This window comes from Manihot esculenta, chromosome 3 (assembly GCF_001659605.2).
Source record: "Manihot esculenta cultivar AM560-2 chromosome 3, M.esculenta_v8, whole genome shotgun sequence".
NCBI classification, from domain to species: Eukaryota; Viridiplantae; Streptophyta; class Magnoliopsida; order Malpighiales; family Euphorbiaceae; genus Manihot; species Manihot esculenta.
In genome coordinates this window covers 14,394,231-14,416,433 of record NC_035163.2, presented here as the reverse complement: position 1 = coordinate 14,416,433, position 22,203 = coordinate 14,394,231, and the positions used below count along the sequence as shown (strand labels likewise).

The window sequence follows — 22,203 nt, the reverse complement described above, 5'->3', positions numbered from 1 at the left end:
ACCATCGCGTAAAAAGGTTGGTGATTTTTTCAGGCAAGGATAAAAAGTGCTGGTAATTAAAAATGCTTAAAATAGGGCAAGTCACTCTTAAGGGATTGCATTAAACCTAATATAAAAGAATAAGCATGATCAAATCAAAAACTTTCCCTTGGCCATGGTGAGCGATAGGAAACAAGGAAAGAAGGGGACAACCTTAGTACATGCATCCTACACTGTAGTGTTTCAATTTAGGAGTCTAGGGGGGGCTGATTAAGTGGTACTCAGGCTCAAAAGAAAAAGGAGCTTGATTGACTAAGTTGTTTGTTGCTTGAGGACAAGCAAAAAGCTAGGTGTGGGGGTATTTGATCAAGCATAATTTAGCCACATTTTTATTATATTTTCTACTGTTTATTTACACATTTTTCTAGCTTATTTTGTGTTTTTGTTATGTTTTTACAGAAAAGGAAGAAATTAAAAAGTTGGAGAAAAAGTGAAGAAAAAAAGCTGGAAAAGTGATTGGGTCAAGTGACTTGCCCAAGTCACTCGCAGGAACTGGCCAAGTCATTCGCAGAGTCAAAGGCAAAAACTGGACTGAATCCCAGAGAGTGATTAGGGCAGATTGGGCAAGTGACTTGCCCAAGTCACTCGCAGGATTTGCCCAAGTCACTTTAATAGCAGAAAATACAGAAGAGGCGGGAAAAGAGCAGAAATTAGAAATTCAAAGAAAAGAAGTCCAAGTCCACTTCAAACACCACAAGATCAGTCCCAAGAGCCACGCCCTTCACTTAGAGAGTTCCATTCTCAATCAAATACAAAATCCAAAGAGGAATCAAAGACTACAAAGAAGACCAAATCAAATTGAGATTCCAAAACCCTAATCAAATTGGAATTGGGATTCTCCAGCTATATAAGGGCAACATCCAAACCAGCATCTTTCAGCATCTGCCATCATCGGAAATTCTCCAGCAACACAGCAGAAACTTTCTTTCTTTCTTTTCTTCTTTATTTTGTGTATTTTAGTCACCATGAGTGGCTAAATTCATTATTTTCTAGTTGAAGTTGAGAATATTCAGATTTGTGATGAATTGGGAGGTTTAATACTCCATTGTTGAACTCTTGTTTGTTTCAATATTTATGCAATCTGACCTTTTCTTTAAATATTACTTTGCTTTTAGAATCAATAAGGGCCCATTGCTTTTAAATTGCTTAGTAATATTGTTTGAATAATTTAGGTCCGTAATTGCTTAGATTGTTCAAATACACATTTAATCAGGTTGTATGATCTAAACTTGACCACGCGGTTGGCAAGGATAGAATTGGGTTTCTCTAAGTCTTAATGCAATCAACAGTTGTTCGATGCTACAATGCCCCAAGGACGTTCCTTGGTAACTTGTTGATTAGTGTTTGATTAGCGAACGTTTCCTAATCAAACTAGAACTAAGGAGAAATTTGGATTGTGAGAAGCGTCTTCCACAACCAAAACTAATTTATTGAAGTCAAATAGGAGTCTTTAATAAATCAATGATCAATTCTGAACAAACTGAATTAGACTCATACTTCAGCTAGAATCTCTTTCTCATTGGAATTCCTTTTCAATTAAATTATTGTTCTCTTTTACTTTTAGATTTTAACTCATCAAAACACACCCCCCCATCTTTTACTTATTTGTTATTACTTGCCTTAGTCATTATTAGGAAGATACTTGGTGTCAATTCCCTGTGGTTCGACCCTATTGCCACTATCTACAAATTTATTTGTTGATTGATAATAGGTTATTTTTGACGGCTTCGACAACCGCTTATCAGAGAGCAAAGACTGTTCTGGAACTTGTACATTCTGACCTTTGTGGTCCAATAACACCATGTTCCAATGGAGGTAAACGTTATGTCATCACCTTCATTGACGATCACACACGGAAAATTTGGGTGTATTTTTTGCAGGGAAAATCTGAGGCTTTTGAAGCTTTTAAAAGCTTCAAAATTCTTGTAGAGAAGGAGGTTGGAAGTCCAATAAAAGCTCTTCGAACAGACCATGGAGGTGAATATAACTCACATGAATTTGCAAATTTTTGTGAGGCTCACGGAATAAAGAGACAACTTACAGCAGCTTATTCACCTCAACAAAACGGAGTTTGCGAAAGGAAAAACCGCACTATTATGAATATGGTATCAAGAAATAGCTGCAATTGAAAAAAATGATACATGGGAAATTTCTGATCTTCCAATTGGTCACAAAAAAATTGGTGTCAAATGGGTTTATAAAACCAAATTGAAGGATAACGGAGAAGTTGATAAATACAAGGCTCGGCTCGTGGCGAAAGGCTACAAGCAAGAATTTGGTGTGGATTATAGAGAAGTCTTTGCTCCTGTTGCAAGACTTGATACAATCAGATTAATGATTGCAATGGCTGCTCAAAATTCATGGCCCATTTTCCAGTTAGATGTAAAGTCGGCCTTCTTGCACGAAGAGTTACAAGAACAGGTATTTATCGAACAACCTCCTGGTTACATTAAAGCTGGTGAAGAGAATAAAGTTTACAGATTGAAAAAGGCTCTATACGGACTTAAGCAGGCACCTCGAGCATGGTATAGTCGTATAGATGCTTATTTTCAAAAGGAAGGTTTTCGAAAATGCCCGTATGAGCATACTCTTTACATAAAAAATGGAGATGAAGGAAAAATGTTATTTGTATGCTTATATGTAGATGATTTGATTTATACTGGAAGTGATGGTGTTATGTTTGAGAATTTTAAAAGATCCATGATGCTTGAGTTTGACATGTCTGATCTTGGAAGGTTGCATTATTTTCTGGGCATAGAAGTAGTGCAATCTGCTGATGGAATATTTATCTCTCAAAAGAAATATGTTCAGGAGATATTAGATAGATTTCAAATGAGCAATTGCAATTCTGTTACTACACCATCAGATGCTGGATTGAAGCTCACAAAAGATCAAGATGGCAAGAAGGTCGACAGCACTCTTTTCAAACAAATTGTTGGAAGTTTGATGTACTTGACAGCAACAAGGCCGGACATTATGCATTTTGTGAGTGTAATCAGCAGATACATGGAGAACCCCACTGAATTACATCTTTTAGCTGCCAAGAGGACTTTACGCTACTTAAAAGGTACAACTAATTTTGGGGTGTTTTACAAAAAAGGAGAAAAATCAGAATTGGCTGGATTCACAGACAGTGATTATGTTGGAGATTTGGATGATCGAAAGAGTACTTCGGGTTATGTTTTTATGTTAAGTTCTGGTGCAGTCTCATGGTCAACAAAGAAGCAGCCAATTGTCACGTTATCGACAACTGAGGCTGAATTTGTGGCTACTACTTCTTGTGCTTCACAAGCAATTTGGTTGAGAAATATACTTGCAGACCTGAATTTTAAACAACAAAAAGGAACTATAATTTATTGTGATAATAGTTCTGCCATAAAGTTGTCTAAAAATCCTGTTTTACATGGGAGAAGCAAACATATTGATGTGAAATTTCATTTTTTAAGAGATCTTAGCAGAGAAGGAGTAATTCAAATGATTTATTGGAGAAGTGAAGATCAGTTTGCTGATATATTCACTAAGTCTCTCAAAGCAGCACCATTTGTCAAGCTCAGAAAGTTAGTTGGTGTCTGCACCATGGAAGATTAAACTGATTGTTTGAGAACATCAGTTTAAGGGAGGAATAATGTTGAGAAATAAGTTTATTTGTTCCTAGTCATAAGGAGTTTGTTGACAGCATATCTCCCATTATTTAGTTATTGGATGCTTTATTTCCTATTTTATAGCTGAAATTTGTTATGCTCTGCTATATTTAAAGAGCTCATGAATGTAAGTTTAATATCAGAAAAATATTCAAGCTTTCTACACTTCATTTTCTTCTTTACTATATAAGCATATATAGTTCAACACTGATGCACTATAGCAGCAAGTGCAACTTCTGTGGTGCAAAATTATGTACCATAGCAGCAGTAGCAAACACCTGTTACTATGGTGCAAAATATACACCAGCTGTTGTGGTATTGCACTATAGCAACTATGGTGTATAATTTTGCACCACAGCAGTACTATAATATTATGACTATCTAGTAAATTGTAACTCAAATAAATAAAAATTCTCTCTAATGATTTATGCATTTCATTCATGATTATGCTATTGTCATAAGTTAATTTTTTCTTTTATCTTGAATACTGAGTAGACTAGTGAAGAAGTTGAATGTTATTTAGCAAAATTAAGCTTTACCAAACTTACTGGAAGGTATGCGGCATCTTTTTCGCTACTTGGTATTATAATTCTTTGATGACATTTTATTTCTATAATCTAATTATATTATTATATTTTGGTGTAGATCTAATTTTGCAAATGATGAAGACATTGAACTGATTTTATTTTAGAAACTTCTTCAAAGGAATTTCTATAATTTTGTTTTAGTGCAAATCTTCATGAGACATTAGTATTATCGATTTGTTTTAACATATATATTTTTGAAATATCTTCTTGACATGCATAAAATAAATGCGAATATTTATTGCTAATTATTTTTTAAACAATTCCTATAACATTGTTGACTTACATATATGAATCTATATTATGAATGGGTCTTATTTACAAATTTCAATTGCATATTTTAATTTTAGTTATAACAAAAAATAAATAATTAAATAATGATAATTAATAATTTTTAATAAATATTGATAATTTATAACAAAAAATTTTATCGTTGTTATTTATCTTTAACAATTATTATTTTTTATTGTTATTATTTTTTAACAACTAAATATTTTTTAATAAATAATTTTTAATGATGATATTAAAAATCAGTTAATTTAAATTTATTGGCAATATTCTCTCATTAATTGTAATTATTTTCTCAACAACTAATTATTTACGTTGTTAATAAATATTAATGACGATATAAGCGGTCGTTATACTTGAAATAATGATCATCTAATTCAAATTTAATGAAAAAATATTCTCTCGTTAATAGTTTTTTTTAGCGACTAAATATATCCATCATTAATAAAATATTAACAACAATATTACCACTGGTTATATTTTAAATAACGGTTATCTAATTCAGATTTAACGACCATATTCTCTTTCGTTAATAATTATTAATGACTATATTCTCTTTCATTAGTAATTATTAACGATTATATTCTTGTTCGTTAATAATTATTAACGACAATAAAATAGTCGTTAATAGTATATCTTTAACGATCAAATTCAGTATCATCGTTATTAACAATAATAACCGGTAATATAATTTTGTCATTAAAAGTTATAACGTGTGAAGATCTAACAACAATTTTAACGATAAATAATTATAGCGGTCAATAACAATTATTGACCAATTTATAACTTATAATGAGACATTTTTTCTCGTTAGAAAATATTTTTCTTGTAGTGATTCTAGATATGTTATTAGTTAATTACACATAATATGTTAGGACAAATCGCTAGATTATACCTTTCATATAAAAATGATCTATTCAATCCATGCCCTAATATATTGTAATATTAATTTGATGATCTCTAATTTAATAGCAATCTAGGGTAATTATAGATATATTATTAGTTAATTACATATAATATATTAGGATACATTGCTAGATTATGTCCTTCATATAGAAATTATATTTTCAATCCATGCCCTAATATACCATGATATTTGATTATTTCTAATTTAATAGCAATTTAGAACCATTATAAATATGTTATTAGTTAATTACACATAATATATTATGACACATCGGTAGATTATGCCTTTTAAATAGAAATTATTTATTCAATTCATGCCCTAATATAATTTTATTTTTCCATAAGATTATCACCTTTAATAATTTTTCCTTTAATAATAAAGTACAAATATCACCTTTAATAATTTTTCCATAAGATTATTAATCATGATACATATATATTATGATATGAAGCTAAATGGTGACACATAATTGTGGAGTTGAACAAGATATCTATGTCATCGTAAGTAGTACCTAGTGATCTCCATATTCTGAAAAAAAACTTCCATCAATTTTAATATTGTGATATTTGGATAAATAGAAAATAATAAGTGGAAGATAAAAGAGTTTTTTTTGTTTCTTATGATACTAACGCTTCTGCATATCATAAGTGGAAGATAAAAGGGTTCTTTTTCTTTCTTCTGATGCTAACGCTTCTGCATATCATAAGTGAAAGATAAAAGGTTTTTTTTTTCTTTCTTCTCAATCATTGTTGGTAGATGAACCCTTCTGCATATCATAAGTGGAAGATAAAAGGGTTTTTTTACTTTCTTCTAATGCTAACGCTTCTGCAAATCATAAGTGAAAGATAAAAAGTTTTTTTTTCTTTCTTCTCAATCATTGTTGGTAGATGAACCCCGTAATCCCCTATCTTCTTTCTTTTGCATCATAATATATCATTAATTATTTTTTCTTTATTAATATTGGATAAACATTATAATCCCTCATTTGTCTCGATCTCCTTAATTTTACATATCTATCTATTTTGTTGTCCTGCAATGAAGATCGAAAAAGCTAACTTCAACTATTGTTGTCTTCCTATAAAACATTACTGCAATTATTTTTGTTTTTCTTTTCATTCTGCCATTAAAATAGAAATGAAAATGGAATACTGCTGTATTACGCACGTGGATTAAGTAGTTTGCTAATAATTTTTTATTTCTCAACTTATACATAACAGATTACATAAAAAAATATTAACCATTTTTATAATAAGCTAACAAATATTAACCAATATTACTTATTTATAATTTGTTGTTATCTAAATAAAACATTCAAATAAATTATGCAAATAAAAGTTGTAACAATAAATTACATATCAATCTTCATTTCATATTTATTTTTTTATATAAATACAAAACAATAAACATTCCAATAAGAAGAGCCACTGATAATTGACTAACAATATAGTTATTAAAATAATATTTTCTAACTATAACTTTTACATTTGATATTAATCTAAGAACAATAGAAGATGTATCCTCCCCATTTGAAAATGAGCTTCCATTTCTCTTCTCATTTATGTAAAAGTTATAAACTTGAACAATCTCTGCATTTGTATCAAATGACTCATATAAAATTTTACTCACTCCGCCACGACAACTCGTCCTCCTCTGGCGCCGGCCTTGGCCGGTTCGGAAATCCGATCCTATGCTGCGGTTTTGAAAGATGAAAATTCCACTCCTATTGATCGGTCTTTTGAATCGGTGAAATCCGTTTCACTAACTTCTAAAAAACCATCTCGGTTTAAAGGTGCTCCTTCAATTTCATTCTCTCCTGATGAGATTGATTTCTTGGTGGAAGATTTTAAATATGCTTTGATTGGTTATTTTGATTCTGGTCGTCCTAATATGAAAACCTTGCAAAAGTGTTTCGATTCTGTTGGTTTTTCAGGACCTTTTAAATTGGGTCTCTTAGATTCTAAACATATTCTTATTCACTTTGTTAGAGAAGATGATTATCATCGCTGTTGGCTTCGACAGACTTGGTATTTTTTGGGATTCTCAATGCGGGTCTCTAAATGGACCCCAAACTTTCGCCCTAATATGGATTGCCCAATAATTCCTATTTGGATTACTCTTGAGGGGCTTCCCATTCATTTCTTTAAGAAGGAAGCTTTGTTTCCTATAGCTAATCTTATTGGGAATCCTTTAAAGGTGGATGCTGCCACATCAACAAGATGTCGTCCTTCGGCGGCTCGAGTATGTGTTGAACTTGATTTGTCTAAAGATTTAGAACCCAGAATTTGGATTGATGATTGTTATAGGGTTTTTTCCAGTACATTCTATATGAAAACTTGCCGGATTATTGTTTGTCATGCTGTAGGTTGGGGCATAAAACACAATCTTGTATTTCGGTGCATAATCATCCAGAGGACATCATAAAGGTCGATGAGGCTCAGGTTAAACCACCAGCAAAAATTTGGGTTCCTAAAGGAAAAATCAATGTTGAGTCTAATCCTGCAGAAAATGAACTGAAACATGCTGCAGTAGATACAACCGAGGGTAATATTGTGGACAATAAAGCTGGTTCTCAGATTGCATCCCCATTACTTGTTGCGGGAATTAATTCATTGGCTTCTGTTCATAATGATCTTATTGTCATCTCTGATACTTTGAACACCTCTATGAATTATCGGACTGGTTTGACGAATGAAGCTCCTTTGCCTTCTAGCTCTGAGATTGACTCTTTAATTGCAGCGGGGAAAATGATTGCTGATTCTATAGAGACACTTTCTGATCATGCCGACTACACTTCGGAGGTTGAGTTGACTGCGTATCAATCGGATAACAATTTGCCCATCAGGTTTGAGAACCATAGCTGTGAAGAGTGGCAGGAGATTAGCAATAATTTAACTAAGAGGATTAACTTGCTAACTATTCCAACAAATTCAGAGAGACCCATAGAAGCGGGCTTCACCATTGTCCGTAAGAAGAAATCTAAACAGAAAAAGCTTCCATCATCTGTTGGTCTTCGACGATCAACTCGCACTTCAACTGTCCCAAAAAAGTTTTCTCAATGAATGTTCTGAGTTGGAATTTGCGAGGTATAAATTCTTCCTTTTCTCGTCTTCATAAGCTGTGTATTGATAATCAAATTGTTATTCTTATTATCTTAGAGCCTATGGTTGATCAGAACACTAAGATTTCTTGGGCTTCAAAGTTGGGTTTTTCTGATGTTTTTTCCTCTTTGGATAATAAGATATGGATTATGTGGAGAGCTTCTTTTGTTTCTCTGTCTGGCTTTCATGATGTGTCACAAATGCTTACTTGCACTGTTCGCTACCTTTCGCTTTCCATCTCACTTACGCTGGTAGCTGTTTATGGTTACCACACTCGAGAGGCTCGCTTGTCTCTTTGGAGAAATCTTTGTGATTTGGCAGAGCAAATTTCTGGGCCTTGGTTGGTAGGCGGGGATTTTAATGTGATAAAAAATTTATCTGAATATAAAGGGAATGGTACTCCTAATTTAAATGGCATGCAAGATTTTAGTACCTGCTCTGATAGTTGTGAACTGATTGATATTCCCTTTACTGGATGCTCTTTTACTTGGACTGGAGTTCGCAGAAATGGGCGTGTCTAGAAGAGGCTTGATCGTTTTCTTGCAAATGTTTCTTTCTATGACTTTTTCGATGACATTGCTTTGAGACATTTGGGGAAATCTACTTCAGACCATTCACCGTTATTATTAAAATGCAAGGCTACATCATTCAATGCGCCAAAAACTTTTAAATTTCAGCATATGTGGTTGTCACATGAGTCCTTTATTCCGCTAGTTAAGGATAACTGGTCTTTTTCTTTTCATGGAGGTGGCATGAGAGCTTTATTCATTAAATTAAAAAAATTAAAATCTGCCATTCGTACTTGGAACTCAGAGGTGTTTGGTAACATTTTTTATAACATCTCCAAGGCAAAAAAATATGCGGAGGAGGCTGAAAATGCTTTTCATAAGGATCCTTCATCGATCAATAGGACTACTTGGAATAAAAGACAAGCTGATTTAATCAAAAAATTGAATTTCGAGGAGACATTTTGGAGGCAAAAATCGCGTATTAAGTGGCTCTGCGAAGGGGATGCTAGTACAAAATTTTTTCATAACTATGTGATAGTCACTCGGAGGATGCACAGGATTGCTGAAATTAAAAATTCTCATGGGATTTGGATCTCTGAGCAAGCGGAAATTGGTCAAGAGGCAGTGAACTTTTACTCGGCTCTTTTTGATTGTGAGCCTTCAAGGAATATTGATAGAATGACTGACTTTCTTCCAACAATTGTTTTCGTTGAGCAAAATTCTATGTTGGAGCAGGTTCCTACAGATTCTGAAATTAAGTCGGCAGTTTGGCAGCTAGATCCAAACAGCTCTCCAGGTCCGGACGGGTTTGATGGTGCTTTCTTTCGGGCATGTTGGGATATAGTAGGATGGGATGTTTGTAGTGCAATTAAAGAGTTTTATTTGGGTGTTCCTATTCCGAAGGCTCTTAGCAGTGCTCGTATTGTTCTTATCCCTAAGGTGGATAATCCAGATTCGTTCAGCAAATTTAGGCCAATTTGTCTTGCTACCTTCATTAGTAAGGTTTGTACCAGAATTCTAGCTAACAGGTTATCTTCTTTCTTAGGTGAGCTTATTTCGCCTGAACAAGCTGGATTTATGAAGGGAAGGTCCATTCATTCTCATATTCTTTTAGCTAATGAGATGGTTCATGAGATTGATAGGACGACAAGAGGTCACAATTTGGCGATTAAATTAGATATGGCAAAGGCATTTGATCGAGTCTCTTGGGAGTATATCAAAGCTGTGCTACTTAAATTCGGTTTCTCTAATCAGGTGGTGGAATTAATCATGTCTAATTTGGCAGCTACTCGGTTATCGGTAATGGTTAATGGCATCAATTATGGATTCTTTCAACCATTGCGCGGAGTGAAACACGGTGACCCGCTTTCTCCTCTTCTCTTTATCCTAGCCTCAGAATGCTTTACTAGAGGTCTTAAACAGCTTATTCATCAAGGGAAAATATTGCCTTATAAGCTTGGCAGGAATTGTCCAATTGTGTCTCAGCTATCTTTTGCTGATGATCTTCTTATCTTTATAAATGGAGATGTCAAAAGCATTCGTAATTTCAGGAACTTTTTGCTTGATTATCAGACAGCTTCGGGCCAATTAATTAATTTTGAAAAGTGTTCCTTTTATTGTACCAAAAAAGCGACTCCAACCCCTGTTTCAAAATTTGAACAATTGTTGGGTATCAAGAGAAAATCGTTACCTTTTATCTACCTTGGGGCTCCTATTTACCAAGGGATAAATCGGGCAATTTATTGCAAGGAGCTGCTTCAGAAAGTTGATGCTAAATTGATGGGGTGGACAAAAAAATTTCTTTCTCCTGGGGGTCGATTAATTTTGATCAAGCATGTTTTAAACTCTATCCCTATACACACCATGGGATCTATGCTCTTGCCGAAATCTATTATGAACTCTCTGGAGGGCAAATTTGCAGATTGTTTCTGAAACTCAACATCGGCGCAACCAAAGCATCATTGGGTAAGGTACTCGGAATTCTGCCTTCCTAAGGAGGAGGGGGGTCTTGGATTACGCTCCCTACTCTCTCTACAAGAAGCTTATTCTCTGAAAATGTGGTGGTTGTACCTTTCGAAAGATTCTCTTTGGTCTGCTTATATGCACAGTAAGTATCATCGGCAAGGAGAGATGATATATAAATCACCGGATTCTTAGTTCTTGGAAGCGCATCTGCCATGCAAGTTCAATTGGTGCTGAGTTAATTGAAATTGAAAATGGAACGGTGAGATGGAAAAATAGTCATATGGGTAATTTCACGTTAGCTGCAGCATATAGCGAAGTTCGACAGCGTCGAGGAGCTTCTTTATCTCATCGAATGATTTGGGACAATAGTATACCACTGAAGTTCTCAATCCTGGTTTGGAAAATATTGAGAAATGTCATTCCTTTGCCATCTCAACTGCAAAAACTTGGTATACAGACCGCATCAGCTTGCCCCTTTTGTCAATCGGCAGAAGCTTCGGTCAACCATGTTTTTTATCTCTGTAACCTTATTCAGCAGATTTGGAAAGTGTTTGGTTCTTATGTGCTGCCTGATATATCGACTAAAGGTACCTTGAGCCAGGGGCTCATGACTTGGTGGCTATCTTTTTCACAAAATTCTTTTGCAGGCCGAATTTGTAGATTGGTACCAATGGTAATTTTGTTCTATATTTGGCAAGCTTACTGCGACATAGCCTGGGGAGATATTGCTATTTTCTTTCCAGCAATTAAGCATCAGATTGCCACTTTTATACTTAATTGGGGAATAGCTAATTCAACGAAGAAGTTTGCTCGACCATTTCCACAATTGTCAGTTATTCTTCCTGATGGATTCGGTTTGCAGAATTTGAAGCCCATGCTGGTTTATTGGAAAAAACCAGCAACTGGTTTTTTGAAACTTAATATCGATGCTTCCTTCACTCCATCTTTCTCGTCAGGAGGTGCAATTATAAGAGATGAATTTGGTTCCTTTGTTGCAGCTATCTCCTTTCCTTTAGAGGCAACTAACGCTCTTGCTGCAGAGATGTGTGCTTTGAAAGTTAGTTTGGAGTGGTGTCATAGCCAACAATTATTTAATTTGCAAGTGGAAACGGACTCAATGGCCTTAATATCAGCTCTGAACTGCTCATCCTCAACAACGAACAAGATGATTGAAGATATTAGACTGCTTATTAATTCTTCTTCAGTCCATCATAATTTCAGAGAGGGCAACAAGGCGGCTCATTATTTGGCTCTTTTGAGCAGATTATCCAGGAGATCTATTTGTTTTTTTTCCTTTAAATCTCTGCCTCAGTTGTTGAAAGGCATTGTACTTTCTGATTGTATGGGTACGCCCTACATTCGTTTCAAATAAATAAAAAATAATGGTGGCCTGCCCACCTTCACAAAAAAAAAATTTACTCACTCCAATAACATTAGGTGGATAATCCCGCCATGAAATGTAAATTTCAAGTTGAACACCTTCAAATAAAATATCATACTTGCATATTCTTCATCATTTGGCCATAATATCTTGAATATATATTATTTTGCATTCAAATTAAGAGAATAGAGGAGACGACTTACTTTTTTACGATAATCCAAATGCATGTGAAGTTGAAAATATTTGGATGAAAGATTATAGATAATATAAGGATTACCTACTGCTTTATTAAAAATGAAATAAAGAGGAAAGATTAGTATAACAAGTCACCCAACAAATATAAAATATCACAAAATAAGACTAAGAAAAGAAATGAAAAATATGAGTGACAATGAAAGGAAAAAGAATGGAGGTGGATGAGAAATAAGTGAGAAATATGAAGATGAATAAAAGAAACCAAAAAGACAACGAGAAGAGGAGTGTTAGGTGGATAATTATTATGAGGAGTGTTAGGTGGATAATTATTTTTATGATAGAAACTTTATTTACATGTATATCAAAAATAGTAAATTTTTATTGAAGATATTATTTTATATAGAACTTGTAATAATTTGAAATTGATGACAGAGAGTTTAAATTTCAAATTCAAAAGTGCGTATAATATTCTATAAAAATTTTTATAAAAATAATATAGTAAAGACTATTCACTATCTTCAAGGAAATTGGATCAACTTGATCCATCTAGCACTAGTCATTAATAAATTTATTCTTATAATTTTAAAACCATACTTAAATTTTTGTATTTTCAGTCCGTCCAAAAATTTTGTTTATTTGAAACTTTAGGTCAAAAGTTGATGGGTGGTCAAACATTAAAAAGGGATAAATTTATTTTCAGAATATCCTTTATTCTTATTCATTTAAGTTACTAAAAATTAAAATATTTTAATGAATGATAATTGAATGACAAAAATATTTAAAATTAGTTAAATTTGATAATTTTAATTATAGTTTATATTATGATATTAATATTATCAAAAATCAAAGCGTATTATGCAATCATCGAGGAAGGATTAAAGTGTTTAATATTTATTAAATTTATTTATTAAATCAAATTGTATTATTAAATAATAATTGAAAAACTAAAAATGTTTAATAAGAATTATAATTTCAGTTGCACTATATTTGGTTCAATTTCAATTTTTAAAATTTTATGAAATTCAATTGAATTTTATATTTTATGCGTTTTGTTTCAAGAAAAATTAAAATTTAATTTTTAGAATTGAATTCCATAAAAATGGTTATAATTAAAACTAATTCCTTTTTAAGTTTTGATAGAATTTGAAATGAGTTGCACAAACTTTTATAATAATATTTGGTGGACTAAAATACTCTTAATAAAATTTTTACTCTAATTATCATTTATTTTACTAGTTAATTAAATAAATAATTAAAAAATATTAATGATTACAAAATAAATAATTTAAAAAATATTTTAATAAATAATTATATTTTTATATTATTTTATAAATATTAAATAAAAATAATAGAGGCTACCTATTTTAAATTTCAGTTTCTTGAATTAGTTAAATGGAATGAAAATCCTTTTATACAAGAGTACAGATAAATATAATCCTCATGTTAATTTATTTTGAGTTTATTGATATATTATTAATATATTTATATTTTTATTATTATTTTTATTATTATTAGTAGTAGTTAATTATTATTGTGAATAAGATTTTTTAATAATAAAAAATTATATATAATAATTTATCAGCTAATAAATTTCAATTTTAAAATTAAATCAAATGAAAATTATATGAAATTTAATTAAATTCTGTTTAAACTAAATATTAAAATTTATTTTCAATGAATTTTATTTAAAATTCAATTAAATTCTATATAATTTTAATTATAGAATTAAATTAAACACTATATTAATAAGAAGAAAAATATTTTAACTCACATAATCACACTTAATGAATGGGAAAATTGATTTTTGGAGGAACATTAAATATAATAATTTAGGTTTTCAATTTTAAAAGTATTAAAATTAATTTATTAATTATAATAAAAATTAGGAATTAAAATGTAATTTACACGTATATATAATATAATTTAATGTGTTTTTCTCTGGAAATCTGCCAAAAGCGAGAAAACCCTATGGTCTGTAACGTGCCGCTCAACGTCTAGCATCCTTTCCACAAATAGTCGGGGATCGGAGAAGTACAGGGCCGTAAATTTCACCGTCTTCCGTCCAAAGCAAGTTGTTTTTAGGCGCATCGTGGTTATTTCAGTAATCAACAAGGGAGGGGAAGCTCAATCAACCGCCAGCAACATCAACGACGACGGCGCGAGGCTACGCCGACTGGGTTTGATGACTCTGATCTATTTCTCCAACCGATTGTGATCTTGAGTTTGGTAAGCTTTAATTTTGACATATCTTGAACTTTTATGCATGCAAGAGAGATGAAATTTGAATTTGTTGTTTAAACTGTTTATTTATTTTTATAAGGATTTTATTTTATTTTATTTTTCTTGGCCTTTGTGTATTTTTAATTTTTAGATTGAAATAGGTTAGGGTTCTTAACGTACCTTTCATCAATTCTCTTGATAAACCTTTTTTATCCTTTGTTTGGAATAAAAAATTTCCCAAGAATTCAATTTAATTGTTTTTTTTTTCTAAGAATTCTTTGTTTGGAATGAAAAGATTCAATGCTTTTTAACTTGAAAAACTTTCATTTTTTAAGAAGCAAAAATCTTAACATGATTTTGAAAGAATTCATTGAAATTCTTATCCTACAAAATGAATAATGCTAAACGAGGGGTATAGGAAGGTGTGAATTGGATTTGTTAAGGGTTATTGGAAATAAGGAATGTATAATAGCTGGGTTTGATATGAGTTCCCGGAGTGTTCATGATTGTAGGCTCACTTAGAAATTGGTAGAGCAGTTGTAGAAACAGTAGCAGTTGCCATGCCTTTCCTGAATTCCTGTTGTCCATGTCTTGTCTGTTCATCTTCATTCCTTCCTTTAGAAGGTTGCACGAAGATGAAACATCCACCTCCTGTGTTTACTCATTGAAGCAAAAGAAGCTAGCTAGATAGGTTTGCAAGGTTAATGTCAAGCTGAGTTTAATGCATTCATATATTATTGCAAATCTTTTGAGATTCTTGAGGTCGAACATATCTTCTATAAGATGATCCCTAAGCATCATTATGAGCAATGTAAATCAATTTGAATGAGTTTTAAAATGTGTTTTATATGTTTGTTTTGACATGGTGATTTTATTAGGTTTACATGGCAAATTAATCATTCTGTTCTATGTTTTCAAAATATATTATATAATATAGTTAGACTACTAAGGTTTGGGCTTAGTATTTCAGAATTTTGTTTTTGAAACAGTTTTCTCAGAGAACCCTATGAAGTATGGATTTACCCTGATGAACGTTAACTTAGATCCTATGGTTTTTTATAGGAGGTTTTTATATGTATTGTTGAGAAAAAAAGACTTAATTGGTTTTTATGCGTGAGCTAACATTGTGTACTCTATTAACTCACTTGGTAGATTTAAAATGAGGCCATCTAGGTTTTGCAGCATCACTCTTTTTATGTGGTGATTAATGTGGTTTTACTCTTGCAGATAAATACCAGGTATGACCACAGCAGAACCAGCTCCAGCTTCCCTTGGGCCTCGTTATGCCCCGGAGGACTCCACTCTTCCTAAACCTTGGATGGGGCTGATTGATGGAAGTACTGGACTTCTATACTATTGGAACCCTGAAACTAATGTCACACAGTATGAAAAGCCAGCCCCGCCTGTCCCACCTCCTTCTACCACTACACCAAAGCTGGCTCAGATACCAATGGTTCATTCAGTACAACCAAATGGTATGATGGTGCAAACTACAGTACAACAGGGGCAGCAGACAAATCAATTACCTCAGCAGGCTCCCTCACAACAGATTACTCGGTCAACACAACAGCAGGGGCAACATAGTAGCCAATTGGCTCTCCAGCATGGACAACTAATGGCTCAGCAGTCGGTTCTCCCTGTGGCACAAGTTTCTAATCAACAGGTTGCACAACAGCAAGGTCCTCAGCCAGGGCAAGGCGCGCAACAGCCAGGGCACCTGAGACCACAAATGATGCAGCATCCAGGTCAGCAGATGTTATCTAGCATTGGGCAGCAAATTTCTCAGCAGGGAGTTCAGCAGTCAATGCAGCAACAAACAATGCAGCAGACGCCTCATCAAGTAGGGCAGAACATGCTGCAGCACCAGAACTTACAGATGTCACAACCCCAAGGACAGCAATATGCATATCAGCATTTTATGACTTATCCGCAAAGCATGCCTTCACACAACCAGCAAGGCTCAACGCAGCAGTTTCCTAATCAACATGATTACAAGGCAGCATTCTCAAAGATGGGGGAAACTGATTTTCAGCAGGGAAACCAATCTAGTTTTTCTCCATCTCATTTTCAACAAGCTGCTGTGTCTCAGAATATGCCTGCAGGAGGTGATTCAGTTTCAACACCCCAGGCAGGTCAACCTCAGCAGTTCAGTGGCTTTGCTGTCAATATGCAACAGCCTGCCTCCATGACTCAGCTGCAGCCAATTGGGGCTGATTTAGTTAATCAGAAGCATGGTCAAAGGTTTCAAAATCAAGTCGGTCCATCCATGATGCATAATCAGCAGTCTAATGTACCTCCTGTTGGATTGACGACGGGTTGTGAGCAGAACATACATGGAAGGACTGGCAATGATTACTGTTTCAATCCTAAAATAGAAGGGCCCATAGTTAGTCCTGGTCAGCCTAACCTTGCAGCCATGCCAATGGGAATAAATCAGCAGGTATATATGTGTCCATGTTCTTTTTATCATTTTATTGTGTGTGTTAGCATGTCAATAGGTACTGATTTGGTGGAAAACATTTATTTATGATAAAATGTCATCTTTCAATTCCATCCCTAAAATAATTGGGGTTCAGCATATGGGCATTAGTGATCCTTTGATATGTCTCTCAAATCTCTTCTGGTATACTTACCTAAGGATGTGTTGCCTATGTGTTCAGGAGTCAAGGATGGGTGGTGTAACATTTCAAAATCACACAACTGGTTATGCTGGTGGATTTAATCCCACTGGGCATAGCATGCATAGCATGTACAATCATGCAACTGCTGGTCCTCCATTTCCAAACAATGCTTTGATGAGACCCCCTTTTGTTGGAACTCCAGATATTACTAACCTCTCACCTGTGGAAGTTTACCGACAAGAGCATGAAGTCACAGCTACGGTCTGTTTGTTAATCTGATTGGATTCTCTCTCTTTTGCTATCTATCTATATGAGTGTGGGCGTGTATGTATGTCTATTTTCTGTGATTTAATAATGCATCTTAATTAATTTCTTATGCTGCCAAGAAAGCTATGATGTATTCTTTTTTTTTTGGTGTAGTTGAAAAAATATGTACATAATATGACTAGTGGATATTGCAGATACTGACTTGACTATTCTTTTAGTAATGAGTGTTAACTAGTCTTCTTAAGTAGATTGTATGAAATGAATGTTGGAATCTTCATATCTTAAAGTCAATGCAGTTGGTAGGGCAACTAGTAGGCAGCTTAATCATGCATGTGTATGCAACTGCTATTATTACTGGGGACCATAGCACTTCCATCTGTATGGTTTCATAAGAATACTATGCTTTATTTCCAAATGTGCATGCAGGATTTTGCTAGTTATTATAGGTGCAGGAATTTGCTGTTTCATGGTTTATTTGAAGGCTTCACAATATTGTAGCAGTAGGATACTTGGAAGGTCTTATATTCTGTTTGTGTAGATTGTTTCCTTCCTTTGGAAAAGTTGCCATTCTTTTTTTTCTATATAAGGGGTTTACATTTTTTGATTTCAGTACTTTGTTAGTTGTTACTCTTCTCTATTATTTGCTGGTGTGTTTGCCAAGTTTGGGTTGCATTTGACTTCTGTTTTCCTTTTTTATTGCATAGGGTGACAACGTTCCAGCTCCGTTCATCACATTTGAAGCCACTGGTTTTCCTCCTGAGATTTTGAGAGATGTAAGTTGTCGTCTTGCTGTGATCCAGGTTCTCTATATTTGTCTAGAAAATCTTGTACGAGATCTGCTTCATGCTTTTAGAGTTATTCTTGCTTTTTGAATCATTTTAAACTCATTAGTTCTCACTTGTCGCAGGTGCGATATCTGCTCCAGACGAGGAGCAAATGTCGTACGCTGCTCTGCTATTGGCACACTTATACATGCAACAACTATTCTGATTTTTGGAGGCTGCATAATGGACAGTTGGAGCCTTTCTTGTGCATCTTCTAGAAGGGTGGTTGGCCATTGTCCAATTCACACCTGATGTGACTGGGTTTTGCTTATTGACTCCGCCTCATATGTCTTTATTGCCCTATTTAGTTGCCTCGAGTTGCTTCTGTAAGCAACCGTGTACCCGTGGTTTTTTAGTTTTTTTTTTTTCCTCCTCTTGTCATGACACAGTTTGCTGCCATATGTCTATTGCTTATTCGTTAGAGTATGGGTAAATTTTATTCAATTCTTCATGGTTCTCATTATATATATAATCTCACTTCTGTTTCAGATTCATGCTGCTGGCTTCTCATCTCCTACTCCGATCCAGGCACAAACATGGCCAATTGCAATACAAAATCGGGATATTGTGGCAATTGCTAAAACTGGTTCTGGTAAAACATTGGGCTATCTGATCCCCGCCTTCATTCTTCTTAGACAGTGTCGTAATAATCCTCAGAATGGCCCTACTGTACTGGTTTTGGCTCCTACTAGGGAGCTTGCCACACAAATACAAGATGAGGTGATAAAATTTGGTCGATCTTCAAGGGTATCTTGCACGGTGTGTCATGTTTTTCATTGCCACAGTTTTTGAAATTGATAATTTTCATTTTTAGTGTTGGTCTATTATGTAACTCGGTCTTGTTGCAGTGCTTATATGGTGGTGCTCCCAAGGGCCCTCAACTTAAAGAGCTTGATCGAGGCGCAGATATTGTTGTGGCCACTCCTGGTCGACTCAATGATATCCTTGAAATGAAGAAGATAGACTTTGGGCAAGTTTCACTCCTTGTGCTTGATGAGGCTGATCGAATGCTTGATATGGGATTTGAACCTCAAATTCGGAAAATTGTTAATGAGATACCTCCACGGAGACAGACACTTATGTACACTGCAACCTGGCCAAAAGAAGTGAGAAAAATAGCAAGCGATCTTCTTGTTAATCCTGTTCAGGTGAACATTGGTAGTGTTGATGAACTGGCTGCAAACAAGTCCATCACACAGGTAAACTACTACATTTTAGTTGCTTGTGCGAATTAACTTAAGTGTCATGCTGTGTTGTAGACACTTGGAAACTTGTTGAGATTTCCTTTGATAATTTTTTTGCCTGTTTCTTAAATCTGTACATGGATGTTCTGCATTTTTTTTTTTCATTTTATGTTGCGGATGTATTCACCTGTTGTTTACCAACTATATTGTGGGAATGAATTTAAATCTCATGATGTATTGTAGAATAATTAGAAACTTTTGCTTTCTTTGATAATGTTTTTTTTACATGTTCCTCAAATCTATACATGGATGTGTTGCATCTCTATCTTGTGTTCTGCATATATTCCCATACTTGTACTAAAATGTTAGATTTTGTATCTGCAGTATGTTGAAGTGGTCCCACCAATGGAGAAGGAGAGGCGCTTGGAGCAGATACTCAGAGCACAAGAGAGAGGTTCAAAGGTTATTATTTTTTGTTCTACTAAGAGGTTATGTGACCAGCTTGCACGCAGTGTTGGGCGTAACTTTGGGGCTGCTGCAATCCATGGAGACAAGTCACAAGGGGAAAGAGATTGGGTTTTAAATCAGTTCAGGAGTGGAAAGTCACCAATTTTAGTTGCCACTGATGTTGCTGCCCGAGGTCTTGATATCAAAGATATAAGGTAATAGTCATCTGTATTTTGCAAATAGAATTTATGCACATTTATAGAAGATAATGAGAGTAACTGTTTGGACAAAGAGCTTGAACATTGTCACTGATAGTATTTGAGCTCATTTCCCCCCCCCCCCAATCTCACTTTCTATTTTCCCTTTACAGGGTAGTGATAAACTATGATTTCCCTACTGGAATTGAGGATTACGTCCACCGAATTGGTAGAACTGGAAGGGCTGGTGCAACTGGTGTGTCTTACACCTTTTTCTCTGCGCAGGATTGGAAATATGCAGCTGATTTGGTCAAAGTTTTGGAGGGAGCTAACCAGCATGTGCCACCAGAGGTTCGAGAAATGGCGTTGCGTGGTGGGCCTGGTATTGGCAAGGATCGAGCTGGGATGAACCGGTTTGATTCTAGCAGTGGTAATGCTGGTGGTGGGCGTTGGGATTCTGGGGGCCGTGGTGGAATGAGGGATGGCAGTTTTAGCGGCCGTGGTGGAATGAGGGATGGCAGTTTCAGCGGCCGAGGTGGAATGAGGGATGGGAATTTTGGTGGACGTGGTGGGATTAGGGATGGAGGCTTTGGTTTCCGGGGTGGTGCTAGGGATGGCCCCTTTGGTGGACGAGGTGGGAGAAGTGACTCATTTTCTGGGCGTGGAAATAGGGGACGTGGGTATGGTGGTTGGGGTAGGAATGAACGTGGCCTACATGATCGCCACAACAATATGGATAGTCGCGGACGTGGCCGTGGACGGGGAAGATTTGATGGTAGAAGAGACATTGTTGATAGGGGTAGGGATAGAAGTTATAGTCGTAGCCCTGAAAGGGTTCGCACATGGGGTTATAGCCGTAGTCGTAGTAGAAGCAGCAGCCGCAGTCGCAGCCACAGCCGCAGTAGGAGTCGGAGTTGGTCTCGAGGCCGTAGTCGTAGCTACAGCCGTAGTCCTCGACGTAGCCGGAGCTACAGCCGTAGTCCTCACCGCAGTCGCAGTCGAAGCTATGACAGATTTGGGAGGCCAGATGAAAGAAACTATGCTGAGAAGGATGTTAAAGCTCCAGAATTTGAAGCCCGTGGATCAGGGATGTCTCCTATGTCCCCAAGTAAACATGGTACTACATTTTCAGGGGTGGAGGGAGCACCGGTGGTTGAGAGTGCTGTGCCTGAGGCTGTGCATCCAGAGGCTGCAGAAGTGCCAGCTGTAGAGTCTGTTCCTGAAGCTTGAGTCGCAGAACATTTATCAATCTGGGTATTTTATTATTTTGTCCAAGTTTTTGTTAACCAAAGTGTTCCTGAGGCTGGGGATTTATGTTGATTGATAGTAGTGAGAGGGAAAGGAATTTGGCTATCTTGGTGAATCTTTATATGATGAGTAATCCTGTTTTGCCTGTCGAGTTAAGCATTGCAGTGGAGGGGAGCTTTAGTTCAGATACGTTTTAATTAGATTTAGCTTCATCCCATTTTTTTGGGGACCAACTCTGGGTGATTATTATGTGATTTTGGGCTTGTCGGAACTAGGATGGACAAGCACAAGGTCAATGAATTACTTAAGTTATTCATATTAATTGATCATGTCTGGATAATTTAGTATTTATTTTTATTTCCTGGAAAATCATATAGCTCTTATGGAAGATTATATTCTGGTGATCTTTAGCTTTAGACCTTTTAGTTTCGTCATTCTATCAAAGCCTAGCATGGTCTGACAAAACAACCCCATTATTACTCTCCCTTTTTTGTGAACTGATTTTTTTTTTTAAATAATATTTTACGTAGCGCAGACTATTTTTGCTGACAGAGGTTTTGGACCGCAAACCAACGCTTGCTTAAGCTA

At 35.0% G+C, this 22,203-nt stretch overlaps 2 protein-coding genes across 2 annotated transcripts; both read left to right on the top strand.

The window, feature by feature from the left end:
* The first annotated feature begins 7,346 nt into the window (after positions 1–7,346).
* Positions 7,347–8,518, top strand: LOC110611530. The gene is made up of 2 exons (XM_021751917.1): positions 7,347–7,652; positions 7,763–8,518. Exons 1-2 carry the CDS (start codon positions 7,347–7,349, stop codon positions 8,516–8,518), a joined length of 1,062 nt encoding a protein of 353 aa, XP_021607609.1.
* A 6,017-nt stretch (positions 8,519–14,535) lies between these two features.
* On the top strand, positions 14,536–21,966 carry LOC110612165 (DEAD-box ATP-dependent RNA helicase 46). The gene is made up of 8 exons (XM_021752866.2): positions 14,536–14,833; positions 16,055–17,267; positions 17,488–17,709; positions 18,420–18,488; positions 19,029–19,298; positions 19,388–19,738; positions 20,108–20,385; positions 20,541–21,966. The coding sequence occupies exons 2-8, from the start codon at positions 16,068–16,070 to the stop codon at positions 21,595–21,597; spliced, it is 3,447 nt and encodes a 1,148-aa protein (XP_021608558.1). The 5' UTR covers positions 14,536–14,833; positions 16,055–16,067; the 3' UTR covers positions 21,598–21,966.
* The last annotated feature ends 237 nt before the right edge of the window (positions 21,967–22,203 follow it).